The following is a 26,054-nucleotide window of genomic DNA, read 5'->3' on the forward strand; positions in this document are numbered from 1 at the left end:
TGTTCCCTTCCTTTAATAGTATATACCATTTAAGTAAACCTTAATGAGACTGATGTGATAAGAAATCTAAGACCAAGCGTCATGTTTCTTATTAACTTTAATATGGGATTAAACAGACAGAAGCAGCATAAAGTTCTCAAAAGAACAATGACCTGCTACAATAAAGAAATCATTATAACAACAATAGTCACAGGAATACAAAACGCAAATTCAGTAGAATGTCATTTCAGCAAAATATAAAACTTACTATGGGCTAAAGTCCTACTGGGAAACATGATACTTCAGTTTCATCACTTTGTGAAACTGGGGTTCTTCTAAAATTTTCAGATTACAGACAGTACAGAATCATATTCATGTATTTTTCTCATTAATCTGGTTCCATGCTTTAAGTAACGTTACTAGATTAGCATAATAGATATTAGCTGCAGCTGTTAAGTCAACAAGCACCAATCACACACACCCTGGTACCCCTCAATCCCTGTGGTCCTCAAGCAACTTCCCCATAAAAACAAGTCTGTCTTCCGCTTGGCCATTTACTTTAATGTCAGCACCTTAAGAATGTTGTCATACAGACAAAGATTAAATCTGGGTTGAAAAATATTTTTTAGATTTATGATGATGTGTTTCTGAACCGTACCTGCACGGACTCTCAAAAGCAAGATCCAGCTGCCTGTCAGTAAACAATTCGAATAGCCGGGCTCCTCCACATAAAATAGAGCTCCCACTGAGAGTGAACTTGTGTTGTTTTATCTGATACTAGAGACTCTGAACACATTCTACTGTACATGCATTACTGTGGGTGGAAGTGGGGTTTCACCTTGTAGAGGAGATGTCACACACTTTGATTTAATGTTGGGTAACAACAACTATACAAACATAAAGACAAACATTTATATAAATTACCATTAAATGAAACAAAGGACAAGTCAGACATGATCACATTGACAAGTGTGCAGTGGCCCCAAAATATTTAGACACTTTAGGACCCTGAAAAATGTCAGAATGTAATTGCATTATAGGGAAAATATCAAAACAAGTGACATCGGTGCACCTTTCCTCAAAACTAAATTCACTATTCTGAGCCATTTTTGCAATGACTTTCAACCAGCTGGTGTGTCATTTTGGTGAATGTATTTAGTCTGTTTTCCTCAAATTCACAATCATTTTATAGTTTTAATCTAACAATCTTCTGAAATGCTTTGCTTGAAAGTATATTTGGGCTATGTTTAAAATAATGTCAGTTGTCTTGATATTTTGTTATCTAATGCCAAACAAACTTATCCATTTAAGTGTGACTTAAGCATCCAAATACTATTTGGGACCACAGTATATGATAACAGTCAAACTGTCCTCCTGTTGGGGACATTTGGGATTGTGAGTAAAGGACTATCAAGTAGACCATGAGAAAGGGGGCTTTCAGGCGAACATTTGGAGTTAGGCATGTTTGTGACATCATTTTTCTGTAGAAAGATCAAAGGTGGCACAAGTTTTCAGTGAAAAGGCAATTAGGCGGGGCATATGTGAAAGTGCGTGAGGTACTGGTAGTGACCATGATTCTAGTGAAGCTGGTGTTGAGGATTCCCAAGAACTAAAAATCAAAGTTGAGCCTCCGTGTTGAGCTCCTTGTCATAGATGTAACTGCCAACACCACCAGTGTTTACGCCTATATATATATATAAAAGGACTATTACTAATCATACTCTAACATGCACATAATTAGTTAAATCCACAGCATTTATCATAAAAACAAAGAAAATGAATAAAATACATTTAAAGAATTAAGTTTCACTTAATTCTTTAATATAAAACATGCATAACTGTCTTTATCTTCAATGTTTATAAAGAACTACAGTGTCACTATCTTGATAATTTCAGATGAAAACAACAAAATTAAGTCATAGCTCCCACTAGAGTTCAAAACATGTCTTATCCGCATTACCTTTTGGGCCAAAGAGGACAGCGTAACATGGTTTATGGCAGTAGGGCTTTCCATCATGCTGCAAGAAAGGAAAACACATTTTTTGGCATGAATACAGTAAAATAAACATTTAACCAATTATTCAAGGTTTCCAATTTAAAAAGCTTTGTGAACTGGATTGGATAAATGCAACATTATTTCAGATATTTATGTGGTCTTTATTACTTCACATCTCAGTCTCACCTCTGCATGGCTGCCTGCTGCCAGGGTCTTACTGCACCTTTCACAGCGTAGGCACGGCCGATGCCAGTCCTTCCCCAGTGATGTCACCTTCTCAGCTGCCATGAGTAAGTAACAGGACATGTCATTATGGAAGCTCCACTGCATTTCCTGCCATTATAAACTAAATTCTACAGTCTAAGATGTTATCAGGAGGGAGAGCGGCGTACCAAAATAGACCTTCTTGTTGCATCTGGGACACAGATTGGCTTCTCCAGAGAAGGTGGTGATGCTTCCAGCTGAAACGAGAGGTGCATGAACTCTGAGGCAAATACAAATATACAGTCTGTGCACTTTTTGGTCTCATGTCACTATGAAAAATATTGAAAAAAATGTTTTGCTAGATATACGCCGTACATAGTATGCAGAATTTCTTTATCCATTCCCGAAAGACCTACAACATTTACATACAGTATATACAGTATCACACTGTACAGAATCACGCTGCACAGAATTCTGTATTCCACAGTACAATGTACATTACTTGAACTTCCTTTGCTAGTATACAGTTCTGTGCAAAAGTCTTAGGTGCTTTATATTTTTCAAAAAAACATTTGTCTTCAAACAGTAATTTTATATATTCTGCTTTTAGAGTATGAGCAGGAAATATCAATTTTAGATTTCAACATTCCCTTTGCAAATAGAATTCAATAGAAGAAGAACATGGAGCCCTGCAACAGATGGCATGCCCCCTTAGAGCCTGTATCTCAACATCATCAAGTCAGTCTGGGATTACATGAAGAGACAGAAGCAACTGAGACAGCCTAAATAGATAGAACTGTGGTGAATTCTCCAAAAAGCTTGGAACATCCTATCAGCCAACAACCAAGAAAAACTGTGACCAGGTGTACCTAGGAGAATTAGTGCTGTTTTGAAGGCAAAAGTGGTCACACCGAATATTGATTTAGCTTTTTTTTATGTTTCTAGACTTTGTATGACATTAATTGATAAATGAAAACTATTTATGGAATTATTTCTGTATGTGCCCAAGTGCCTAAAACTTCTGCACAGTATCACAATCTCAGCTTGTTTAGAACTAAAAAGAGTAGCTGCAGGTCACTGCTACTTAAATTTTTACCTTTAGAAGGTGGCCTGGAAGATGCTGGAACCCGCTTCTCCTGAGGTTTAGGTGCAGATTCCAAGTTGGATGTGGGTGAGTTAGAGTTGGCTGGAGTTTCATACACATATGAGCCTGCACCTCCAATGTTTACACCTGAATATTAAACAAAAGTGTCATGAAGAAATCTTACCACCACCACCAAACAATCACAGTAGACCCAAAAAGTATTCTGACAATTAATAAAATATCAAACAGGTGTCTTAGCAAAGTAACCACAGGTGTAGTTATCACATTAACTACGGGCATACTCCACTGACATCTGACAACCAGAAAGTGTCCAAATACATTTTTGTATAGACATTCCATATATTTGTAGCTGATATAATAATGAAAAAAAAAAAAAAAAAAAAACATTAATGACATTTTCTCAAAACAAGAAAGTTCCTGATGCCCAACAGAGGGCACCATTTAATTTTACAACAAAATTGGTTAATATATCAAATTTACAGAGAGAGAGAGAGAAATCACTCAGCAAGTCTATTGCTTGTTTTATTGACACACACACACACACACACACACACACACACACACACACACACAAACTTGTTTTTATATAATTTTTATGTCAAATAGATAAAAGGGTAGAGGTCAGAACTCTTCATTCCCAAATAGAGTCTGTCACATGACATTTCCTCTCTATATACATGCATCTACAGTACATACAGCATGTGTTATTTCATCTTACCTTTTGGCCCAAAGAGGGCAGCATAGCATGGTTTGTGGCAGTATGGCTTCCCACCATGCTGTAAGGATGCAGAACAAAACAAAAAAGTATGTTCATTACTTTCAAACCTTTCAATTCTATGCAAATTAATACATGCTGGTATCCATGCCTTCTGTACACCATCTTCAAGCAATCAAGAATCTAAAAGCGAATGCTTGCTTGAGTTTGGCTTAGTGCTAAGTTTCCATTTTAACCTGTTGCTTGTACAACATCCTTCCAGAACAACTCCACTCGAGTCTAAATGTCACAGACGGGCCTGTTATCCCTTAGCCAGATACAATTCACAGCAGTTACTAGGACACATCCTGTGTTGATGTATAAAACTCTGGAAGTTTAAATGCGCAATTCTGTGTCTTTATTGTATCTATGTGTGGATAAGGAAGGGCATGCTTCAATGGCAGGTCCTCCCATGGAGGGAGAGTGTTGCCATGGGAACCATCAGAGGGCAGTTGTGTGACCGTTACAGCTGAACAGGGCAGGACAAAGGAATGGAAGGGGCCAGAACAGTGGCCTTATGCCAGTGCAGAGGTATGCATGGGGAACAAATGTGTAATGAGCAACCACATTCCAACAAAGCCTTACAGACACCTTCCCACCTCAACTCCCATGACCATGATTGGAAAACCTGATGTTGGATATATTGATATGTCAATATTTTATTTTAAAAGGTACAATTTCTGGTTTGATTTCATCAGGAGCCTAAAGTGACTATTTCAGCACTAGTGACTTCACAACACCTCAAATTTAGTCTAACATTAGCAGATTTTTAATTATAAGTCTGGTCCAACATGCAGCTTATTCTGGCCAAGAACCACTCACTTTGACAGGAAGACCTGTTTGACAGATGAATTCAATTGTATTTAATGTTTAGGGGAGGGTAAACAAAATCATATATAAACCTGAGAGCAAATCAGAATTTACAGGTGTGATCAAAGATATCTCGTTTACGTGTAACTAAGAACTCAAATTTCACAAATCCATTGACTAGGTCTTCCATGGAAGCTCTCTTTGTAGCAAACTTTGTGAACCACTTTTAGCGCTTTTCCACTATTGGGCTGAATGGTTCTCGCTATTGAACCGTGTCCGAGCTCGCTGGAATGGTTACAGTTACTTTTTCTACTGTAGTGCTGCAAAATCAGGATTAAGGTAAAAAGTATTCTTTGGTTGTCTGTGTTGCTCATCACTCCACACAAAGTATGCATGATGCTAATTTGCTCGCAGTTAAAAGAGTATACTCTGAAAGGCAATGTGGTCGACAGGGCGTGATCCAACCTGGAACAAAGAAAAATGAAGTTTTCCAAGGTCCTTAGAATGGACTGGCTGAGTAATTAATCAATAGTGAGTTGCCACGCGATTAAGGCTTTCCGTGAGCACGGTTTAGTGCGTTAGCTACCTGTCCTGAGAAATCTAGGCCAAGAACAGCTTGTAGCAAACCGTGCTCAGGTGGAAGTGCTAATGGAATCATTACTCACCATGCACAGCGCCTGATAGTTGAAAAGCAGCTTTTGTTTCCAAGCAGACTGATATAAAGTTGTGCATTCTGTCTCCCAAAGTGACAAAAAGTCAGCAAATCAGATTGGAGCTTGTGGTTTTGAAAAACCTCTTGCCATTTTTGTGTGCAATATTCATCAGACAGTCCCATGAATGATCTGTGGGTGTGACAACTGAGGCTGAGAAAACCCCAGTTCATAAGTTTCCATTTCAGTTCAGCAGTACAACTCTTGCCAGACTTATCGAGTAGTTCTCCCAGCCCACACTTTTCCCAGAGCCTTCAGCTCTTACATCCTGGTAACGGAATCCAATTCTAACTCTCTGTGACACAACGTCAGGGTTCGAATGTAGAAAGGAAGAGACAGGGAGCAGTGACACATTTCATGTAAGGCTTAGGGATGGGCATTTTGGTCATTTTGTCTACTCAAGTACTCTCTGTGTCCAAATGTTCGCTCTTGTGAGGAAAGCCGCTATGCTCTGTATTGTTGTTGCTGTGATTCATGTAGCATTCCATTCAACCCGGAGAGTATGAATTTCACCTTTCAACTGAGGAAAGTGCAAAAGAATGACACTATATCGGATATCTAACTTGGAAACTCGAGTGGAAATCTTCATTTATTTCGTCGAGATGCAGGTGTGTTACATCACACTGGGCAGGGAGGTTTAATCAGTGACAATCATTCATTTTTATTAAATAATATCCATTAAAAAGTCAAGAGACAAGTTTTCAAAATACGGTTAATTACACTCTCTTTGTTTTTATTATTGTAACGATAGCATTGCAGCATCGTATCAGTTTGTTTGCCATGAGAAGTCTCTGATAATCAATGTACCCCTCAAAGTCACAACAAAATCAATCTCAAAATTAAGGACCTTTTAAGGACTCTCTCCACCGTCACTGGAATGAGAAACAGCCGTTAGAAATCATGCCAACCAGCTTGACGAGCTACACCACTCCCCACTCCCACAAACAGACACACGACCACACAACCATCCCCACACTGCCCAAGTATCCAGCCCGCCAACAGATCATTGGGTAATCCGCCCATTGGTATCCTTCATGCGGTGGAGCCACTGAAGTGGGGCATTTCAATGAAACCCCAGAGCTATGATTGTTTGTCATTATCCACAGGGAAAGCTCAGTCTTCATACTGCTCTGATGAAGAAAAAAAACATTCTGTTTTCACTCCTTTAAGGGTCATTGTAACTAATAATTATAATTGTGTAATACTGTATACCATGATATTTTCTGAGACGGTTATCGTACCATGAAAATGTAATACCATTGCAACCCTAATCTCAAGGCAATATGATGGAATCCAAAGCCTCTGATGATGAGTTATTTGACTCTAAACATCACTGGCCTGTCCTTTACCCTCTGATGTCATTGCTATCTAAACATATTCATCATAGAGTGATGTAATAGGATGCTGGAGAGGTCATTCAGAATTTCATTTGTCTCAGAGTCATGCAAACAGGAAGACATGGGACATACAAAGGTTTCAGCAGATCACTGAAGACGAGCATCATGAGACCCTTCAAACATTTTGTTGCATTACATACAGACAACCAAAACAAAAATAAAGGAAAAAAGTTTGTCATGCTACAAAAAATACTCTGTGACTACGGTGGCACATTTACCCCTTTGAATAGGGTTACATCATGTATGCACCCAGCACTGCCCCCAACACATAATGCCACGTGACATAACATTGGCTTCAGCCCTGGTGCTGGTCTCTTCAAATAGAACTACTGTCACTCTGATGGAAACATGCAGTGTCACAAAGTCAATACTCAGCTGGTGGAGTTAGAGTTACCACTGCTAAACAGCAGAGGGGTAGGGTATGATCTTTTTCTCGCACTTACCTCTGCATGGCCACCCGCCGTCAGGGTCTTACTGCAGCGCTCGCACTTCAGACAAAACTTGTGCCAGTCCTTCCCCAGTGACGACACTTTCTCAGCTGGGAAATGAGCGGAGAAAAAAGAGACACATAGTACAATCACAAACTAGATTTTTATATTACATTTTGCCTTGGCAAGCGACACTAATTAGCTACCTTTAAAAGAACCCGTCTTCCAGATTTGCTATGAGCCATGTGATTTGTGTGTACAGTTATATAGGTGTTACTTATTGCAGTCCAATTATACAGATTGAATCACAATGTAATGCAGTACATAACACAACACATAAACTATATCATGTTATGTGTAATATTCTGATAATACTGTGTTCCTCCAGATAGTAGACCTGCCACTTACCACACCCCAGTCAGCCTATTTCTTATCCTTTAGATGAAACTGTGGGAATGAGAAGGTACAATACTATGGTGAAATTTGTCTGTTAGATAAGAATTTTGATGCCAGTTTCTTTGCAGCAGTTTCCATTCCTTTTAAATCTCTGTAGCTCCTGATTAGTACTGACTGTGCCATTGAATAACATTTGGAAAATTTCTGTCTGAGAATCTAACCTCCTGGAAAAGAAAAGTATGCAGTGCATTTCCTTAGGAGGTTAAAGCAAAGAGACTCTCCCTGTCTGAATGCCAACAATGAGTGAGTCTCAACATAGCATTATTAATAAGGGCTAAGGCATAACAGTACAGACACCTCTGGAACCCACTCCTCCATTTCTCTTCTTGAACTGTTTCTTTAGGAGTGTCTTGAGAGACTTCCTGGACCTAATAATACTCTTTCCAATTATATATCTTAGTCTCCAGACCATGCATAATGTAGCCCTGCTGGGATGACTCTCTCACACTGGAGGACACCTTCCCTTATCAGAACTAGCCACAAAGAACAGAAAGAACAGTTCATTTCCTCCGGTTCTGCTCCTCCTCCCTCACTTTCCCACCTGGAGAAGCATTGTTTTCAGTCTGTCAGTCTTGCAGCCCTCTTAGCCCATCTCTCAGGGGATCTAGCTCAGGATGGCAGAGATCAGTTTCACCATCAGACAAGAAGAATATATACAGCCAAATGCATAGTGGAGCAAAAAGTATTCTTCCAGAGATGAATAACTATCCTCCCACACAGGAGTGATTGAAAAATTATGGGAGGGACACATTAAGACATGAATCTTTCAAAAGCAATGCTAATCACTGGGATGAATGTGGAAATGTCTAACAGTAGTTATAACAATATTGTATCATTTTCTGCAGAAAATGAGAGTGGTGCTTGCATGTGAATCTCAAAACTTGCCACCACATTAACCATGTTTATAAGCACTTAAGAAAACCGTTTTATTACAGGGTTTTTGCAGAAAGCAGCATCATGAAAACAAGAATGCCGACATCCATAATATCCAAATCAATTCTGTGCTTTCATCACATTACAGAGAAGAGAAGGGGAGTCAGGGTCCAGTGGTTCCAGACAGTATTAATCACTGGTATTAGAGCAGGAGGCTAATCCTGAAATAAGTGAGATTTCACAGTCAACGGCCCAATAGGGTATTCACAGACATTGTGTGTTTCTGTAAGGTAGATGCCAGTGAAAGAGTACTATACCGCTCTAAGTGTGCATATGGGAATGACAAAGTACAGATGAAAAGAGCTGAAAATAAAAGGGTTTCTGTTGTTGTCCAAGGTGTGAGGTTGCTGGGGAGCTGTTATTGGTGTTCTGTTTTGTGGTCAGAGGGAACAGCTAATGCCTCATCTAGTTGAATAGAGCCTGGACCTCCTCCAGTCACACACTCTAACACAAATTCTTTTAAGACAGTCAAAGGAAATGAATGTCTTTGGAGGTAAATTTGAAAGCAGCCTTAGCCAAATATCCCAAGATTGGACTGTGCTCCAATTGCCGTATAGATTACAAATTGCCGTTGATGAAATGGCAATATAGTATTTAGGTGTGAAAAAGTGTCCTATAATTTGTGTTGTATATTTTTCCTAAATTTTCAAAGTTTGGCTCCCATGGTTTTATACAGTATGTTTACATGCACATTCACTGAATTAAATTGTATGTGTGCAATTATTGCGAAGTTGGACTAACAGACCTAGAGTCTTTAAACAATCGAGTCTGAGTTGAGTCATAGTCCAAAAGGGGCCAAGTCAGACTCAAGACCGAGTCCATAACAGGCCGAGTCAGAGTCAAGTCCGAATTAATCGGTTCATGAATCTGAATTAAAATTGTAACTGTACAACATCAATATTTTAATACTTCACAACTAAGAAATAAGTTTGTCAATATAAAATGTAACAAAAACACCCCTGTTGCATTTCATATATATACATTTTATGATTAGTATCCTGCTGAACAGACTTCAGAGTGGTTTCAGAATGAAAGCACATGCTTTAGGTGTATGAAGACAAAACTGTCCTTTAACACAATTCTTATTGCGTTCTGTCAATTATTTGTTGATTTTTCCCCTCATTCCGCTTCAAATTTTAGTTTTTGTTTCTAACTCATTTTCAATTTGTCAATTCAATTGAATTTAGTTTTATTTAAAATGATCCCAACCTAAAGATATAATAGTCTATACTGAGATTTCTTTCTGAATCTTTTTTCTTTGGGAAAATACAGTACATACAAATGAGTCAACACAGTAGTAATTAACACTCACTGAGAAGTTACGTCTCATGATTTGACTGCAAATGCTACATCCCAAAACACTGGAAAGAGCCCAATGATAATATTAGGGCCATGTCGTCTCGGACATACTTTTCTAGTTCTTTTGTGGGAAACTGAACAATGTAGGGCAGTTCTGCGTGCTGCTCGTGTACCTAAATCCCTGATGTGTCCATGTGTGTCTCACAGCAGCTGCTGCAGAAGATAAAATAAATAAATAAATAAAAAACAAATTTGCTTGAGCGGCAGCCGCGTTGGTCTGCAATAAGTCTGAAAACTTTAAATACAAACCAAAGAAAATTTAATTGGGCTCTTCTTTAACCAAAAACATGGAGAATAAAAATATTTAGTCCTTTAAATGTGTCAGAGATATAGGCTAAAATAAGACGTGTATAAGTTACCCGGTGGCTTACAATAAAAATAAAATAAACATTTCAAATAAAAATGTCATAACCAACTAAAATCATCTCGTAACTAGGGATGCACCGATCCGATACCTGGATCGTTATTGGCACCGATACTGAAGCTTTTAGACAGATCAGGTTTCGGTCCGAAGAGCCCAATACAAATCTTGTACTATGTGTTAGTCATGTTCGTTAATGTCAAGCTCAAAAAATGACATAAAAGAACCATTAAAACACAATTAACGTAGCTCATGACACATGCATTTTAATCAAAGCCACTTGAAGACATGTGATAGCTCTGTGAATCACAGAAGGCTGTGTTTAATAATTAAATATATAAAATGCACGTGCAGCTCCAGGCCGTCGGTGAATGGCACTGCACTGTTTCCACACACACTTGCGGCTATTTTTAGCCTTCACAGCGGTGCGCAAAAGAAAGAAATGAATTAAACTACTGTGAGCTTGCCTACAAACAGACACATACAGGACTTTCTGGAGAGTTCAGAATGTCAAAATAAAAGCGTGAGGGTTTAAAAGTTAAAGGTGCATGATTGAGATATATTACTATATATTACTATTATAATATATTATTATTTGTTTACAAATTATAATAATTTTTAAGTTGAAAGTGTTCCAAAAAAATAACTGTGTGAGATACAAGTTGAAATTATTTGCAAAAAAAAAATATATATATTTTCTACTGAAGACTTGAAGACTGGAATTACTGTTAATTTTGCTGCTACATTATCCAGTATAGTTAATAATAAAGTTTTTCTTAATAAGCTATACATTTATATTGACATAATGTGTAGTTAGAGGTTTGTGTTTCTTAACATATCTATAACACACACAACAATGTAAAGATATTCTAAATGGATTATGCAAAAAACAACACTGGTATCGGATCAGGATCAGAATTGGCCGATACTGAGATTTCTGATATTGGAAGAGAAAAAGTGGAATTGGTGCATCATAACATGTAGTTTAAATTAATACACAAACACTGTCCTCGAATAATACATTTATTTTATTGTCTACAATACAATTACTTTTATTAACTGTAAACAGTTAATTCATCAAGCTATTAAGGACCAGTCCAAGCAGACAGCACTGTGTGGACCACAAGATACTACAGAAGCCTACATGATACATTACGCCTAAATAGACTTATTAACCAATATTAATACCATTTTTATTATGATATGCTTTTTTTAGTCAACTGTGTTGATGTCGGTGACTTGACTCAATGAAGTTCTTGATTTTAAGATTTTAACCACAACAAAACCGCAATGTGAGGACCGTCTTGGCTGCACAAGTGCCACACACAATTTTACCAGTTTTAAGGTCCTGTGTCATGTGAAACTGCCTTGTTTAGTTTCTATTACATTGGATACATACCCGGTCTTTATGTGTTCATCGTGTCAGCCAACTTGGTAGTCGATGTTATACAGTAGTCTCAGTGACATTCAAGCGTATTGGTTGACTGATGAGTGTGCCTGTGCATGTGCGTATGTGTGTGTTTGCTTAAACAGTGAAACAACTCTGGCTACACCTACGACTTCAGGGGCTAATACAGCTGCATACAGACAGAGATGTGTTCATTCATTTCTGTTTTGTTATTAAAAATGTTTTCATTGCATCACAACTGTCAGGAACTCCGAACAAGTCCTGAGTCCCAAAGACTCGAGTGGACTCAAGTCCGATGAAAAAATTGTCTGTGACAAGTCCAAGTCCATTAAAATTTGACTTGTGAATAGGACAATTCAATTCTAAATTGTAGCTTAGTTTTGTCCAGCATGAAAGCATGTTAATTGGACAAGAATTGGCCTTAGTTTTGAGCGAATCATCCGAAAGATAGGGGTGATGCGTGACCAAATGTATTTAACCAGTTGTTTTAAAGCAACTAAAGCAAGGTATAATTATTCAATTACACGTTGTGTTTTCGTATACTAGGACAAACAGATTAAGTGACCCTATGAAAAAATCCTCTGTAGGTCGATTCTAACTGTGTATGTTAACATACTGAATAATTTGTCTTTTTAAAATGTCATGTAAACACTTCAGTCTGATAGAAATCTTAAGTCAGACTAACAGCCCTGAATAATGCAATTGTAGCTGGGCTTCATCTAACATTTAATCAGACAACAACTGGCCTCAGAGTTGTGGGCATGCTCCGAAAGACAGAGCTGATGCACAACTTTTTAGCACTTCCTGCATGACTGACGAATGAGTATAAACGGTACACAATCACCATATCGATATCCTAAAAACATTGCCATATTGTACGTCCCTGAAAGACTCTATCTGAACAGAGAGAAGGGAAGATACTCTAATAGTCCAGGTATCATTAGGGAGTCATGTTACCCTGGATGAGAGGAGTTAATGCATCGAGAGCCATAATGAACGGTGGTGTAAGATTATACGTGGGGTTGTGATGCCTCACAATGAGCACAGACAGAGGTTAGAGTGCAATATGTACACCTGATAACAGATAAGCATCTTAGATCTTTGTTGTGAGCCACAGAGGTAATCTCTTTAGTCCTCTACTTTATCAGTAAATGTCACTGTTGATAGCAATGTACAATGTTTTGTTGTATGTATGTAAAATGTATGTTTTCCCTTGGTTTACCCCACAATTAAATCCCAATATATCACCTCAAACATTTCGAAGGCAGATCACTCACAACCAACCTCTCTCATGTGTGAGTCATGTGAGACTTATTGAAATCAACATAAACAGCATGATTCATTAACCTGATAATGCTTGAGTATAGTCTCTCCGCAAACATGTTGTGCCCAATATCCTGAAGACATTCCACATTAGAGGCTTTTGAAGAGTCATTACAACATCAGTCTCCAATTAACCATTCCCATTAGATGAGATGACACAACAGATACTTCTATCTTTGTGGAACATGGTGACACTGTATTTCTAATTGAGTGTTTCCCTTTATCCAGCTGCAGCATGAATAAATGTTTTAGGAACTGCTATAATTGGATGGTTTTAAGGGCGGTACAAATGAATAGTTCACAGATGAAATTTAAAGAGTCGACCCAAAAATACATTATTTTCATCAATTACTCACCCTCGTGTTGTTACACTGTATGGCTTTTTTCTTCCATGAAGTACAACATGAGCTGCTACACAAAATGTTAGCCTCAGTCACTTTCATTGCATTGAGAAAAAAAAAAAAAAGATTAAATGAAAGTGAATGGTGACTGAGGTTGTAAGTCCTTAACTTTCTGCCCAACATCTCCTTTTGTGGTCCACAGAAGAAAAAGTTAAACAGGTTTGAATCAATTCCCCAGCTATTTGGGTCAACTAATTCATTATTGATTGAAAATCTTCTTTTCAACTGTAGCTTTTAGTGGTGCACCGATCTCCGATTTTTTAACACTAAGATCTCCGATTTTTTCTTAAAGTGCCCTTTGCCACACTTTTTCAGGCTATATGCTGCAGTTATAGTAAATAATGTATATGTAAATAATTCAGGAAGCCTCAGGAATGCGCTGCTCAGGAAGCCTCGGGAGCTGAATCTCCGTTATGGTAAGGGCCGTTACATTTCCGACACACGCTCTAAGCGGTTGACCAGCCACAACAGACTGGGCCAGCTGACCAATCAGAGCAGACTGGGCTTTTTGAAAAGGGGGGCATTAAAGAGACAGGAGCTACCACAGAGCATTTCAGACATTGGGTGAAATGAGGTGCTGTAGCAATGTACATTATGAGAAAAATTATGTGTTTTTTTAACATTAAAGCATGTAAACCTATTTTTGTAGACCCCCTAAAATAAAATTATGAACCTGCAAATGTTGTTATTTATCTCCCCCAGCTCCTTCTTTAAAGTGTAGCGTCCATTTAAACCCGATATCTCACGTACCTCACGTGAAAGGTGTGTTAATTTCTCTCGATTTGTGAAACTTTATCAGTAGTTTGGCTGTGTCGATTATGGATTTCATACGGAACGCAATTTTCCCCCTAAATTAGAGGATGATTCCTTATTTTACAGTACGTTTGGGAACATATATTTTGCTAATTAATTGTACCTGATACTGCTTCAGCGTGAGGGTGTCGCTCTCTCCATAGATATCTATCTACAGTATATCTCTCTCTCTCAAAACACGCCTTATTACCTGCTGTAAACAGGGTCTAAAATGACTGCAGCCAGAGCTAGGGAATGCTATAGAACAACTTCTGGCAGAAATCCCACCCACATTCGTTTTCCTAGTAAGAATCCCAAAAAAGGTGGATAGAGTTAAAGGGAAACTAACACGACAGTAGATTATGGACTTCTTATGCAGCAAACAAGTGGGTATACAGATGGTATACTCAAATATTGATCCTTAGAAGTAGTTATACGCAAACAGCCCTGGGTAAAAAGTAAGCATACGTATTTGCATGTTTATTTGTTCATTAGTTTTTTAACCATTAGCAGCCTCTTTATCCTCTTGCTGCTCACTGTGCAATGATTCAGAATAACTACCGTAATGACTCTAGAAAACTTAATATTCATACACGTCTAATATTTACACATTTTTTAAAATAAAACGGCATATTCATGTGAATTACATAATGTCTGAAAGTTTTAATAAAAGAACTGCCGCTCACTGGATTTTTGTTTTTGTTTTTTTGGCACCATTCTGAGTAAACTCTATAGACTGTTGTACATGAAAATCCCAGGAGATCAGCAATTACAGAAATAATCAAACCAGCCCGTCTGACACCAACAATCATGCCACGGTCATGCCAAATCAGAGAGATCCCCTGTTTCCCCATTATGATGGTTGATGTGAATATTAACTGAAACTCACCCGTATATGGATCATTTTATACATTGCACTGTTACCACACGATTGGCCGATTCGATAAATTGTATGAATAAGTATGTGTACACGTGTTCCTAATAAAGTGCTCAGTGAGTGTAGCGTACAAATCATATGTGCCCCATTTATGGTGCTTTTTTATACTTTAAGAAGCTTGACAGCCACTGCTCACTGTGTATTTTCGTTTACGGAAAAGAGCAGCTTGTACATATTCCAAAATACCTCTTTTTGTGTTCCACTGAAGAAAATCATACAGGTTTGGAATGGTATGAGGGTGAGATAATCCCAAAGATTTTTCATTTATGGGTGAACAAATGTGAAAACTGCTGGTGAGCTAATTGCATCCCTAATTATGATCAACATCAAATCAATGCTCTAACAGGGAAAATGTAATGTCTAATGCTCAGTCCTACTACATAAAGAGAGAACTAAATTAAGTTAAGAATGATAAGTGTACTATTACATGCTGACTCTGCCGTGAGCAAAGACTGAGATCAGAAATCACAGATAAACAGCACTTTGCCTGAACAACATTTAAACAGCTGAACACCCTATGGGCTCCACAGCAGAAAGCATCCTGGAAATCTACTCCAAAATCCTCAGAAGAAACATCTTTCTTTTAATGATGGATTTTGGTAGGAATAAAAGAGCTGGACCTGAAAGAGCTTAAAGTAAATAAAAACAAACATCTACTGTACAGTACTTACTGGATGGCACTTTTTTTGACAGACATTTCAAATTGTCCAATGGTTGGAGAGGCCAACACACAAGAACATTGTCACCTTAGTATCTTAAACGGTTACTGTCAAAATGCTGGCCAAAATGACATGTACACATTAAATACTCTATAAGTGCATTCACTGTGGTCATATACATGGAAATAAATTTGAAAGGCAAGGACAGATTTGCATCCACATCAGCAACCATTCATTTGGACCCATCTGTTCAAGGCAATATTACAGTACACCAACTGTATCCTCCATAACTGCAAAACCAACATGGCATTTCACTTAAGAGTCACTGATTACAGCTCGACCTGCTAGCCTTACACCTGAGGGCCTTCAGGCCACAGCAAAACATACACGCTCACACAGTGAGATAAAACGAAGGTAAAGCCAGCTCAGATGTACACAAAATCATTACAAACACTTCCTGACTCCAGAAAGAGAGGAAATGATTGCAGTGGTTAGTTCCCATTATCCTCAGCTTTTTCATACTATAAATAGCACACATCTGGGCTCAGATCATGTTCTGTAACATGGTTAATGACCCTGCTGTTCCATGGTGGCAAACCGTGATACCATGCCCACAATCATCAACTCCAGTGTAGAACTTCCTTCTCCAAACAAATCTCAAATAGTTGTGTGATTAAGAGCTTGGTTTTCCAATTTCCAATGGCTTGTGAAGTTGAGTAGTGTGGAAAGGTTGGGTGTCGTTTTAGGTACTTGCTGTGCATATGTGGCCCTGCTGTCTCTTACTGATGCAAACAAAGCACAGCAAGCTTTAATCCAAAACACATCTATCTGTTCAAGCAACATTGTGATTTTCAGTATCTGGCTTGAATGCGAGCTGCATGTGGATGTGTGCTCTTGGTTGCTACTGTAATGCCTACAGCTGTCAGTCCAAATCAATGGTGTCTAATGGTGCTCTGCTTCGTTCAGATTCTCTACAACTACTGCTAATCTTTGCTGGTCCACACAACAAATAAGTGGTCATATTTCACTCCAAAATCAAATGTGTACCCCTGATTATTTAAAGGATTTTTCTTTTATAATTATTTTTATGATTTTCTTTTAAAGACAATTAAGCACATTTTCTTTGTCATTATGCACATGCATAAAAAATAATAATAATAATAATTACCATAATGCAAATAAATAATGATATAAGCTGTTATTGTCATATTTGAAGTATTAAATGAAGTACATCTACATCATGGTTGTATTTGTTGTACTGCCATTAAAGGGGTCATGACATGCTTTTTTTTAAATTATTTTAATGTTTCTTGAGGTTCATTTGTAATATTAATAAAGTTTTTTGCACAAAAAAAAAGGCATATATTTGTAAAACATGATAATTTTCCACCTCCATTCTGACCCTCTTTTACATCCCGTACTTGTTTTGTTTTTTGTTGTGTTGTGCTCTCGCTCACATTTTATGTCTGCATCTCCTCCTATCTTGCTCACAGACACTCAACATTGGATCATCGTTATCGGTCTGAAGTCATCACCTACCTCTGCCAATCCGCTGATACTCCACCTGTTTTAAAACCTTTACAAAATGCCATGTTGACAGTCTGTAGTTATATGCGCTTGTTAAAATTTTAATATTCACTGTGTATCATTGTGCTGTCCTGTTGTTCCTGCATTTTGTCACTCATTACTATTGTTCAATCATCGTTCCACAATTGTGAAATTTGTGTGTTCAATGTGGAAAAGAGGACAGGTAAATGTGTCACGTGACTTACATGGTGCACACGTAGTTACATTGTTTTTGTATTAGAAACACTAGTTAAGGAGTGAGGGCCACCCATTGTAAGTTTTGTGTTATAGATTAGTAAGGGTGCCCTGAAGATTGGTTTTGTGTTTCACATTTTCTTTTGTTAGACAGTCAAGAGGGATTAGGTTAATGTTAGTGGGCGGGTTTTGTTTTATTTTGTTCTTTTATTTGGCGCCGCTAACGTCCCTTTTCTCCATTTTGTCTATTAGTAGAATAAATACTGTAAATACCTAAAATGTTCACTTGTTGCACATGACTCACCATTTACTGCAACTACCATTGTATATAAATTGACCACTTTGTTTTGGGGAATATAGCTCTGTTGTCTTGGTCTTTTCTGTGTCCAGTATGCATGACAATAATTTATTATTAGTGTTACACCCTTTATAACCCTAGACATATTGGGTCAAAACATTAATGGGGGCTCTTCCGGGATTTGAGCCCGAGACCTCACGCAGAAACGCTTGGTTTTGGTGCTGCTTTTCCATTAAGACTTAACAGTAAACGCTGACTGTTTGGATTGGCTCTTTGCTCTTGACTGACCTGCTCTCTCTTTGCCATCTCACTGCTCCTTGCTACTGGGCGGGGTAACTGAGGTGTTAAGGTTAAGTAGGCAGATGCAAATATCTATAGTGTGACACCACAATGTGGAGGAATTAGTAAACGAGTCATTTTGGGCAGCTTGGTTTCAACAAATGCTCTTTTTGCAGTGAGGAGGAAGTTTGGAGTTCTAAAACTTATGGTATTTTTATAGAACAATGTCAGTTAAAAGATCAAGGAAAATTTGACTCATGTCATGACCCCTTAAATGTATTTAGATTTAAATAAAATTGTGCATTACAGTAATTTTTATTTACATTTTTAATATAACCTCTTAAAAATCTCTTTTTTGTTTTTCCTTTTGATTTTGGGATGAAATGTGCCATGCCAGGGTACATTTATATTTGAATGTATTAAAATTATACATTCACAGCAGATTTAAGGAAAACTGAGAAAGAGAAAATACAGACAGCAAATTTTCCTTGATGTGTCTCTAGGTAGAGAAAAGATATGGAGACCAATTATGCATGTTTGCAGACCTTCGAGGTTGAATTAGATTAATGTCAATTTAAAGACTAGTCCCATAAAACACAATTAATTACATAATGGCTTACTGGCTTTTTTTAATTTTTTTAACCAACCTTACCACAAGAGCAAAAAACTTCTTGTAACTATGGGGTTTATGCCTGCCAGGGATTCTGACAGAAAAGGAGAGCAGCCCCATTCTGATTCCCAGGGTTATGCAATGCCCCTAAACAGAAGGCAACAAACTCAAGAAGTGGCATTATGTAACAGATTCTGTGCATTCAAACATCGTCTGAGGTAGCCATGTGGTAAGCAATGTTAAATACAGGGTACAAAGAGAGAAAGATATGGGAACAGAGAGAGAACATAAAAAAGGTGATGATGAGGATGAGAAGTGTGGTAACTCTACGCACCTACACAGAGATAATAATGTTTGTGTATATTACATGAGAAGGAACCAAAGAGGAAGACAGCATGTTTTGTCTACATTGCTTAAACAGAAGGAAAACAGGATGGAGATATCCTCTCACATTTCTATGCACCTATCAACCTGAAATAGAAAGCATTCTTTACTTCTGTTCAGGAAGCACTGCTTCCAAAATACTGTAGTTTAGTGTATGAATCTGGAGTCAAACTTCTAAATTGAAGAAAGTACAAAAGATAAGAAACTAAAGATAAGTTCAATTCTATGTGACTCCTTTTTATTTTAAGCCTTTATGGTTGACTTTGTACAGGAAAACACAGCATCTGCTAGCAGCTGTACAATAAATGAAGAAACGTTTTTCCACTCAATACAGTGGCTTACCACTTAGGTTTGAAACAGGATATAGTCAGAAAGGAATTTATAGGAACACACACAATGACTCCCAAAAACTCTCCCACACAATGACTCCCTAAAGCTCAATTAAAATATATACTGTATATATGTGTATATATATATATGTGTGTGTGTGTATATATACACTTACACAAACACAGGTGCATCTCAAAAAATTTGAATATCGTAGAAATGTTTTTTTCCCATAATTTTATTCAAAAAGTGGAACTTTCATATATTCTAGATTCATTACACATCAAGTTAAATATTTAAAGCCTTTTTTGTTTTAATCTTGATAATTACGGCTTACAGCTCAAGGAAATCAAAAATCCAGTTTATCAAAATATTAGAATAAAGAACTTAAAATACAAAAATGTCAACCTTCTGAAAAGTATGTTCATTTATGAACTCAACACTTGGTCGGGCTCCTTTTGCATTAATTACTGCATCAATGCAGCGTAGCATGGAGGCAATCAGCCTGTGGCACTGCTGAGGTGTTATGGAAGCCCAGGTTGCTTTGATAGCAGCTTCAGCTCATCTGTATTGTTGGGTCTGGTGTCTCACATTTTCCTCTTGACAATACCCTAAAGATTCTCTATGGGGTTCAGGTCAGGCGAGTTGGCTGGCCAATCAAGCACAGTAATACCATAGTCAGCAAACCAGTTACTAGTAGTTTTGGCACTGTGGGCAGGTACCAAGTCCTGCTGGAAAAGGAAATCAGCATCTCCATAAAGCTTGTCAGCAGCATGAAGTGCTCTAAAATCTCCTGGTAGATGACTGCATTGACTCTCGACTTGAGAAAACACAGTGGACCAACACCAGCAGATAACATGGCACCCCAAATCATCACTAACTGTGGAAACTTAACACTGGACTTCAAGCAACTTGTATCCTGTGCCTCTCCACTCTTCCTCCAGACTCTGGGACCTTGATTTCCAAATGAAATGCAAAATGTACTTTCATCTGAAAAGAGGACTTTGGACCACTGAGCAATAATTATCTGCAGTAATTCGTGCAAAAGGAGCCCCGACCATGTATTGAGATCATAACATTTCCATGATATTCACATTTTTTGAGATGCACCTGTATATATATACACTCGCACATACATACAGACAGTATATACATGGAGAAACGGGTTTTGCAACTAAAATGTTGTAGTATAAATTTGAATTTGATTTGTTTTACATTTAACATTCAAAATGAACTAAAATAAAAAAAAGCACTAAACTTAATCAATTGTTTATATCTCAAATCATCTATGAATTCAACAGTCAGGCATGGTGTCAAAAGTGAGTGTTAGTCCTAGTTTCCACTCAATTTAAGTCTAGACTGAAGCCTTGTATATTGCTGTCCCCTTCATTTTCAAATGTTCCACTAAGTGACATTTTCATATTCATAGGAAAGCACTGCAGAGGACCAAAAGAGGACTAGGAGCCACGCTCCTGCACATCTACAGCTGTACGGAATGTGTCTTGGCTTCAACTTGATGCTAATAAAAGAACAGTCAACCACATCCATCCTGACCAACTCCCTTATGACGTACACCGAGGTCTGAGGTGAAACCCTACATTGTCCTTTCTTCTGCACTATCCAATCAAGCACCACGTAACAACACTGCGACATCAACAACAAGCATATATGAAAACAGCACATGTCCAAATCCTCCTTTTTGCCCAATAAACTATTTCAAAGTGCCAAAAATATCAAAACCATCTATAATAAAGTACCATAGACTTGTGTCCTAATCCCTTTGGTAATTTATTGATGCTTTAAGAAGTGCTCAGTTTTCAAGCATTTACAGGAAAATTCCAGGTTCAATACAAATTAAGGAGATTAACAGCATTTGCATAATGTTGATTTTCCACAAAAATGTATTTAGACATCCCTCGTTTATATAAAAAAAAAAAAACAAACAAAAACAGCAGAACTCGTGGTAACAGTAAGGCACTTACAATGAAAGTGAATTGGGCCAGTTCATAAACGCTAAAACACACAGTTTCAAGTGTACTGGTACATAGCCAATGCTTTATTATACACTATACATACAGATATAAAACATATTGCATGCTGAAGTTTACTTTGCTGAAATGTAAAATCTCAAAATTATTATTTTGTCTGGCTGTGGTTCAATCACTAAAATTATAACTAGCTGTAACTTGCTGAATGGCCACGTCCTTCTTAGTCTGTATCACGAACACGCAGGGTCATTTTTGAAAAGTAAGTGGGAATTTTTGGGGCGATGCAAAGCTTGAACGTATTTTTCACATGCCTGGTTCCCCACTTGTGGGTGAAGTCTCCATTCTCAGTACAGTAAATCCGCTCCCTTGTTATTATGCCAGGGGTATGTATCTTGCGTAATGAATAACGTGCACTGCTCCACACAATCTTATTATGTATTATGTGAAGTTGAGTCAAATGTGTACCCCCTGATAATGTATATATGCCAATTTGTGAATTTTCACCCATTACACAAATGTGCCTGGGTTCGTTCCTGGCAGGCAGCAGAACAACTCGGGACACCTTTCTCCCATCACGTAAAGTTTTAGGAAGTAAAGAAAAACAACACTGCATTAATTATATTTTTAAAAATGTATGCGTTAAACAAAAAATATATATCGCAGAAATTAACATATTACATTTACCAGCGCTAATTCATATTATATATATTTAAGTAGGGACTAAAATAAAAATTATGTGTGTTTGTTGGATGGACAGAAACACCTTTTACTTTATGGTTTTGCTTCAGGGCCCAGATTCTACATTAAAAGTTAGTCAATCTGTGCATCATTTCACGTGGCTCGTTATCTCAGAGAGGCAACTGAGACTTGTCCTCCGCCACCCAGACTGAGACAAGTAACCATGCCACCACAAGGACCTACTAAGTAGTGGGAATTGGGCATTCCAAATTGGGAGAAAAGGGGATCAATTAAAAACAAATATAAAATAAAAATAAAAATTAAATGTTCACTTTTGTAGGCAAAACAATTTTAGTACTATGTTAGGTAATGTTAAACTGGGTACATCAAATGGTATTTAAAAAAAGGAAATAAATTCAGTACACATGACATATAATAAAATACAATTAGCATACATAGAACATGGTAAATACCAAAATGTATTTTAAAATTTAATAAAGTGTAAACCTATAGTCTATTATCGTAATGTTAATAGAATATGAATGTTGATACTTATAATGAAGTTCAGTTGAAATATAACATAACGGTCGACCTATTAACAATTAATGAGAAAAGAGAGGTAAAATATTAATGTTGAATTAAGCTTTAACATGTATGGTAAAACTTTGTAATTTCATTAATTTAGAAATCCATGCAATGATTCAGTATAGGCTACTTTCTGTCAAGCAAACTCTCAGTCCTAAACCAGTGTCTCCTAGTTATTACGAGTGAAGATGAAGTAATGCTCATTTGCGGTCATTAAAACTTCATGTTCTGCCACTGAAACATGAAATTCTTCTTAGCGTCTGTTTCCATGGTGACGTCGAGAATTCTGCGATCTGCTGAGAATGCCTTTCTGAGTTCACCGTGAACGTGCACAAACGCTGAGCTTCAAACTCACGGTTGAGTAAACTAAACCTGCACGGGTGTTCTTGAACCCACATTAAGCAAATTTTGGCTTAATCAACTGAGATTTCAGGGTTTCTGTCATGGTAAGTGAACCTTGTTTTCTGGAATACCCCTCGGGTGTAGAGGTCTTCATGGGTCCAAAAATTAGTGCCCGAACACAGACCCGTCTATTTTTAGAAAGCTTGGACCCGTACCCATGCAGAACAGAGTTTGCCGAACCCGGACTTTGAGTCTTACCTAATGTAACGTTAGTAGCCTTCTCCCCTGTGCCTGGCCTTCTCCTCCTTGCCAAGAAAGTTGGTAAAATACATCCAGGTTTTCTGTGATTCCACTCTTGCTGACAGAAACAGCATGGCTAATATACTCATTATTTCAGCTTCAAAAGTCCACTTGCTGTCACGGTGGCGGATGACAAATGCTACTTGTTTAGAATCAGCTTTGCAGTTTTTTGTATCTCACAAAAGATAACTTCAACTGATTGCCCTTTTGAACTATAATAATGATTGCTTGTTCATTGCCACGGCTGCTAATTTTAGCACTACTAATTTGCTATCGTGTCCCTTAACTCTGCTCTTCCTTTAAAGTCACTCAGCTTGTTGTGGCTCCACTATGTTTTTCACCTTATTTCCCGGCCCGCACTTTCTCATCCTAATTTTACAATGTTGCATGTTACAACACACACACAGCACCATCATCACCAGCGCTATCTGATCACGGCCGGGTCTTCTCGGATCGACTCGAGTATTACACATAATGTTAAACAGATCCGGGACCCGCAGCAATACAATGGGACCTGACCCGGACCCGGCTGACCATAAAAAACATGGTCGGGTAAGGGTGGACCCGTTAAGACCTCTACTCGGGTGAAAAGCGAGACATACTGGTGCGTGCTCTGAAGATGTTTTCAATAACTCACAAGATAATATCTGACAAAACCATATATTAATGCACACAACCTGACTATGGCCAATGTTGACTAGATTTTTATTTATTGTCGCAATCAATTATTTTTGCTCGCATTTGCGACCATTTCAGTCACAGTCTTGAGCCCTGTAAATAAGAGCTGAAAATCATCTCAGTGTTTACCACACAGACGCTGATGCCCTGATGAATAACCTTATAAACATGAGAGCAGGGATGGTAAGGTCAAGAAGGAGAGAGGCTGGTCAGGTGTTTAATGCATTGAGAAGCAATGGGTCAGTGCTGGGCAGAAAGTAGATACAAATCAAAAGCTCTGCTGTTTTCAATGTCATGCACAGTGATCTTCCAGCTCCTCAAATATCCAAACAGAGCCATGTGCTCTATTATTAAAGAAAACACCCAAGTCTATAAAAGCAAACAGACTTCTGATCTTCGAGTTTTAGTGTAGTCTTTATAAATAAAAAAGCCTCTCATCTGATCAGGAGAGTGGGAACATAACACAAAAAGATATAAAAGTGCAAAAGTACCATACCTCCAGACGCAAGTGTTTATAACTGTTACATAAGTGGGCAATAAAATGTTCTGAATCTAAACTTGCTGTCAATGAACTCTCAAAATAAGAAGCTGAAATTCAGAGTTTAGCTATCTGTGTTTATTTCTGTTGATCTCTTCCCCTGCAAATGTGGTTCTGCTAACATTTGGGTTTTATTAAAGTGTTATGACACCTCCAAAGGGTGGTGAGTGGGTAATTGACACATATGCATTTTATAATCAATCGAAAACTGTGCATTTGGCACCGGCTGTGTTTGAATTCCTAAATCTGGACACAATAATCAACACCTGCACAAACAAATCAAAGCGTTGCTTCATTATACAGCCAGCGTGGACGGTATTTATTTTGTCAAACCATCACGTTTAAGTTCTAAATACAATTTAAAAATATAACGAAGGGAAAAGAACAAACAAACTTACCAAAATACACAGTCTTTTCGCATTTAGGGCACTTTGAAGACATCGTCTCTTCTTCAACGGTTTTGACGGAGAACGGATTCCCTCAGTCAGCGTCCTCTGTTTCATCTACGCGCGCTAGGCGACCAACGGTTGAGTGCACGCGAGCATCCCAATATAAACGTAGCTCTGTATTTGCATAGCCCCGCCCTCTTTAACAGGTCCAGCTTTCTAATTAGTCAGGCTACCGGTCAGTCACCAAATAGACGGGGCCCGGCCACCGCTCCTGGCGGGGGTAACTGTCTACTTACTGTCACTAGCTTTTCCTTTTCTCATCCTTCAGCGTCAGTGTGAAGGCGTCCAACAATAGCTCCTTTCACTTCTCATGAATAGCGATTCTTCAACACATGCCAGACCATTACTCGTCTAAATCAGGAGCAGAAAGATTTTGGCAAATCCCAGTCATGATTACACTTCTCCTTTTGTTTGAGGTTGTGGTCAATGACTGGATTACGTTTTAAACTGATTTGTACCATACATCACTTTTCCACACACCCTAAAATGACTATAACACATGTGTCTTTTAGGTCCCAAACCTTTGCCCACTCCTACAGACTTTGCACCAACAACACTTTTTGTTATTATAAATTTTAAGTTTGCATTAGAATAACAACTGGAGTAACTGGGGGTTACGAGTCACTTTGGGGGGATTTGCATTTAGAATCTTTTAGGCAGTTTGATGAATTACTGATAATGAAATAGGTCAAACTTTTACTTGATAAACAATTACATTAATTTACTAGTCCAACTTCAGAGTTCAGTCTGAATTAAATTAGGATCAAGTTGATTGAACTATGAAAGACACGTTTATTTAAAAATCATTATGCTCATTTGACAAGT

The 26,054-nt window shown here is 37.9% G+C and overlaps 1 protein-coding gene across 1 annotated transcript; it reads right to left on the reverse strand.

Moving 5' to 3' along the window:
* Positions 1 to 82: 82 nt before the first annotated feature.
* Positions 83 to 25,334, reverse strand: LOC127662514 (cysteine-rich protein 2-like). The gene is made up of 8 exons (XM_052153728.1): positions 25,179 to 25,334; positions 7,399 to 7,493; positions 4,003 to 4,060; positions 3,276 to 3,410; positions 2,368 to 2,436; positions 2,162 to 2,256; positions 1,940 to 1,997; positions 83 to 1,663 (listed from the first exon to the last, which is right to left on the reverse strand). The coding sequence occupies exons 1-8, from the start codon at positions 25,219 to 25,221 to the stop codon at positions 1,596 to 1,598; spliced, it is 621 nt and encodes a 206-aa protein (XP_052009688.1). The 5' UTR covers positions 25,222 to 25,334; the 3' UTR covers positions 83 to 1,595.
* Between the last annotated feature and the right edge of the window lie 720 nt (positions 25,335 to 26,054).

This window comes from Xyrauchen texanus, chromosome 22, assembly GCF_025860055.1.
Source record: "Xyrauchen texanus isolate HMW12.3.18 chromosome 22, RBS_HiC_50CHRs, whole genome shotgun sequence".
Taxonomy (NCBI): domain Eukaryota; kingdom Metazoa; phylum Chordata; class Actinopteri; order Cypriniformes; family Catostomidae; genus Xyrauchen; species Xyrauchen texanus.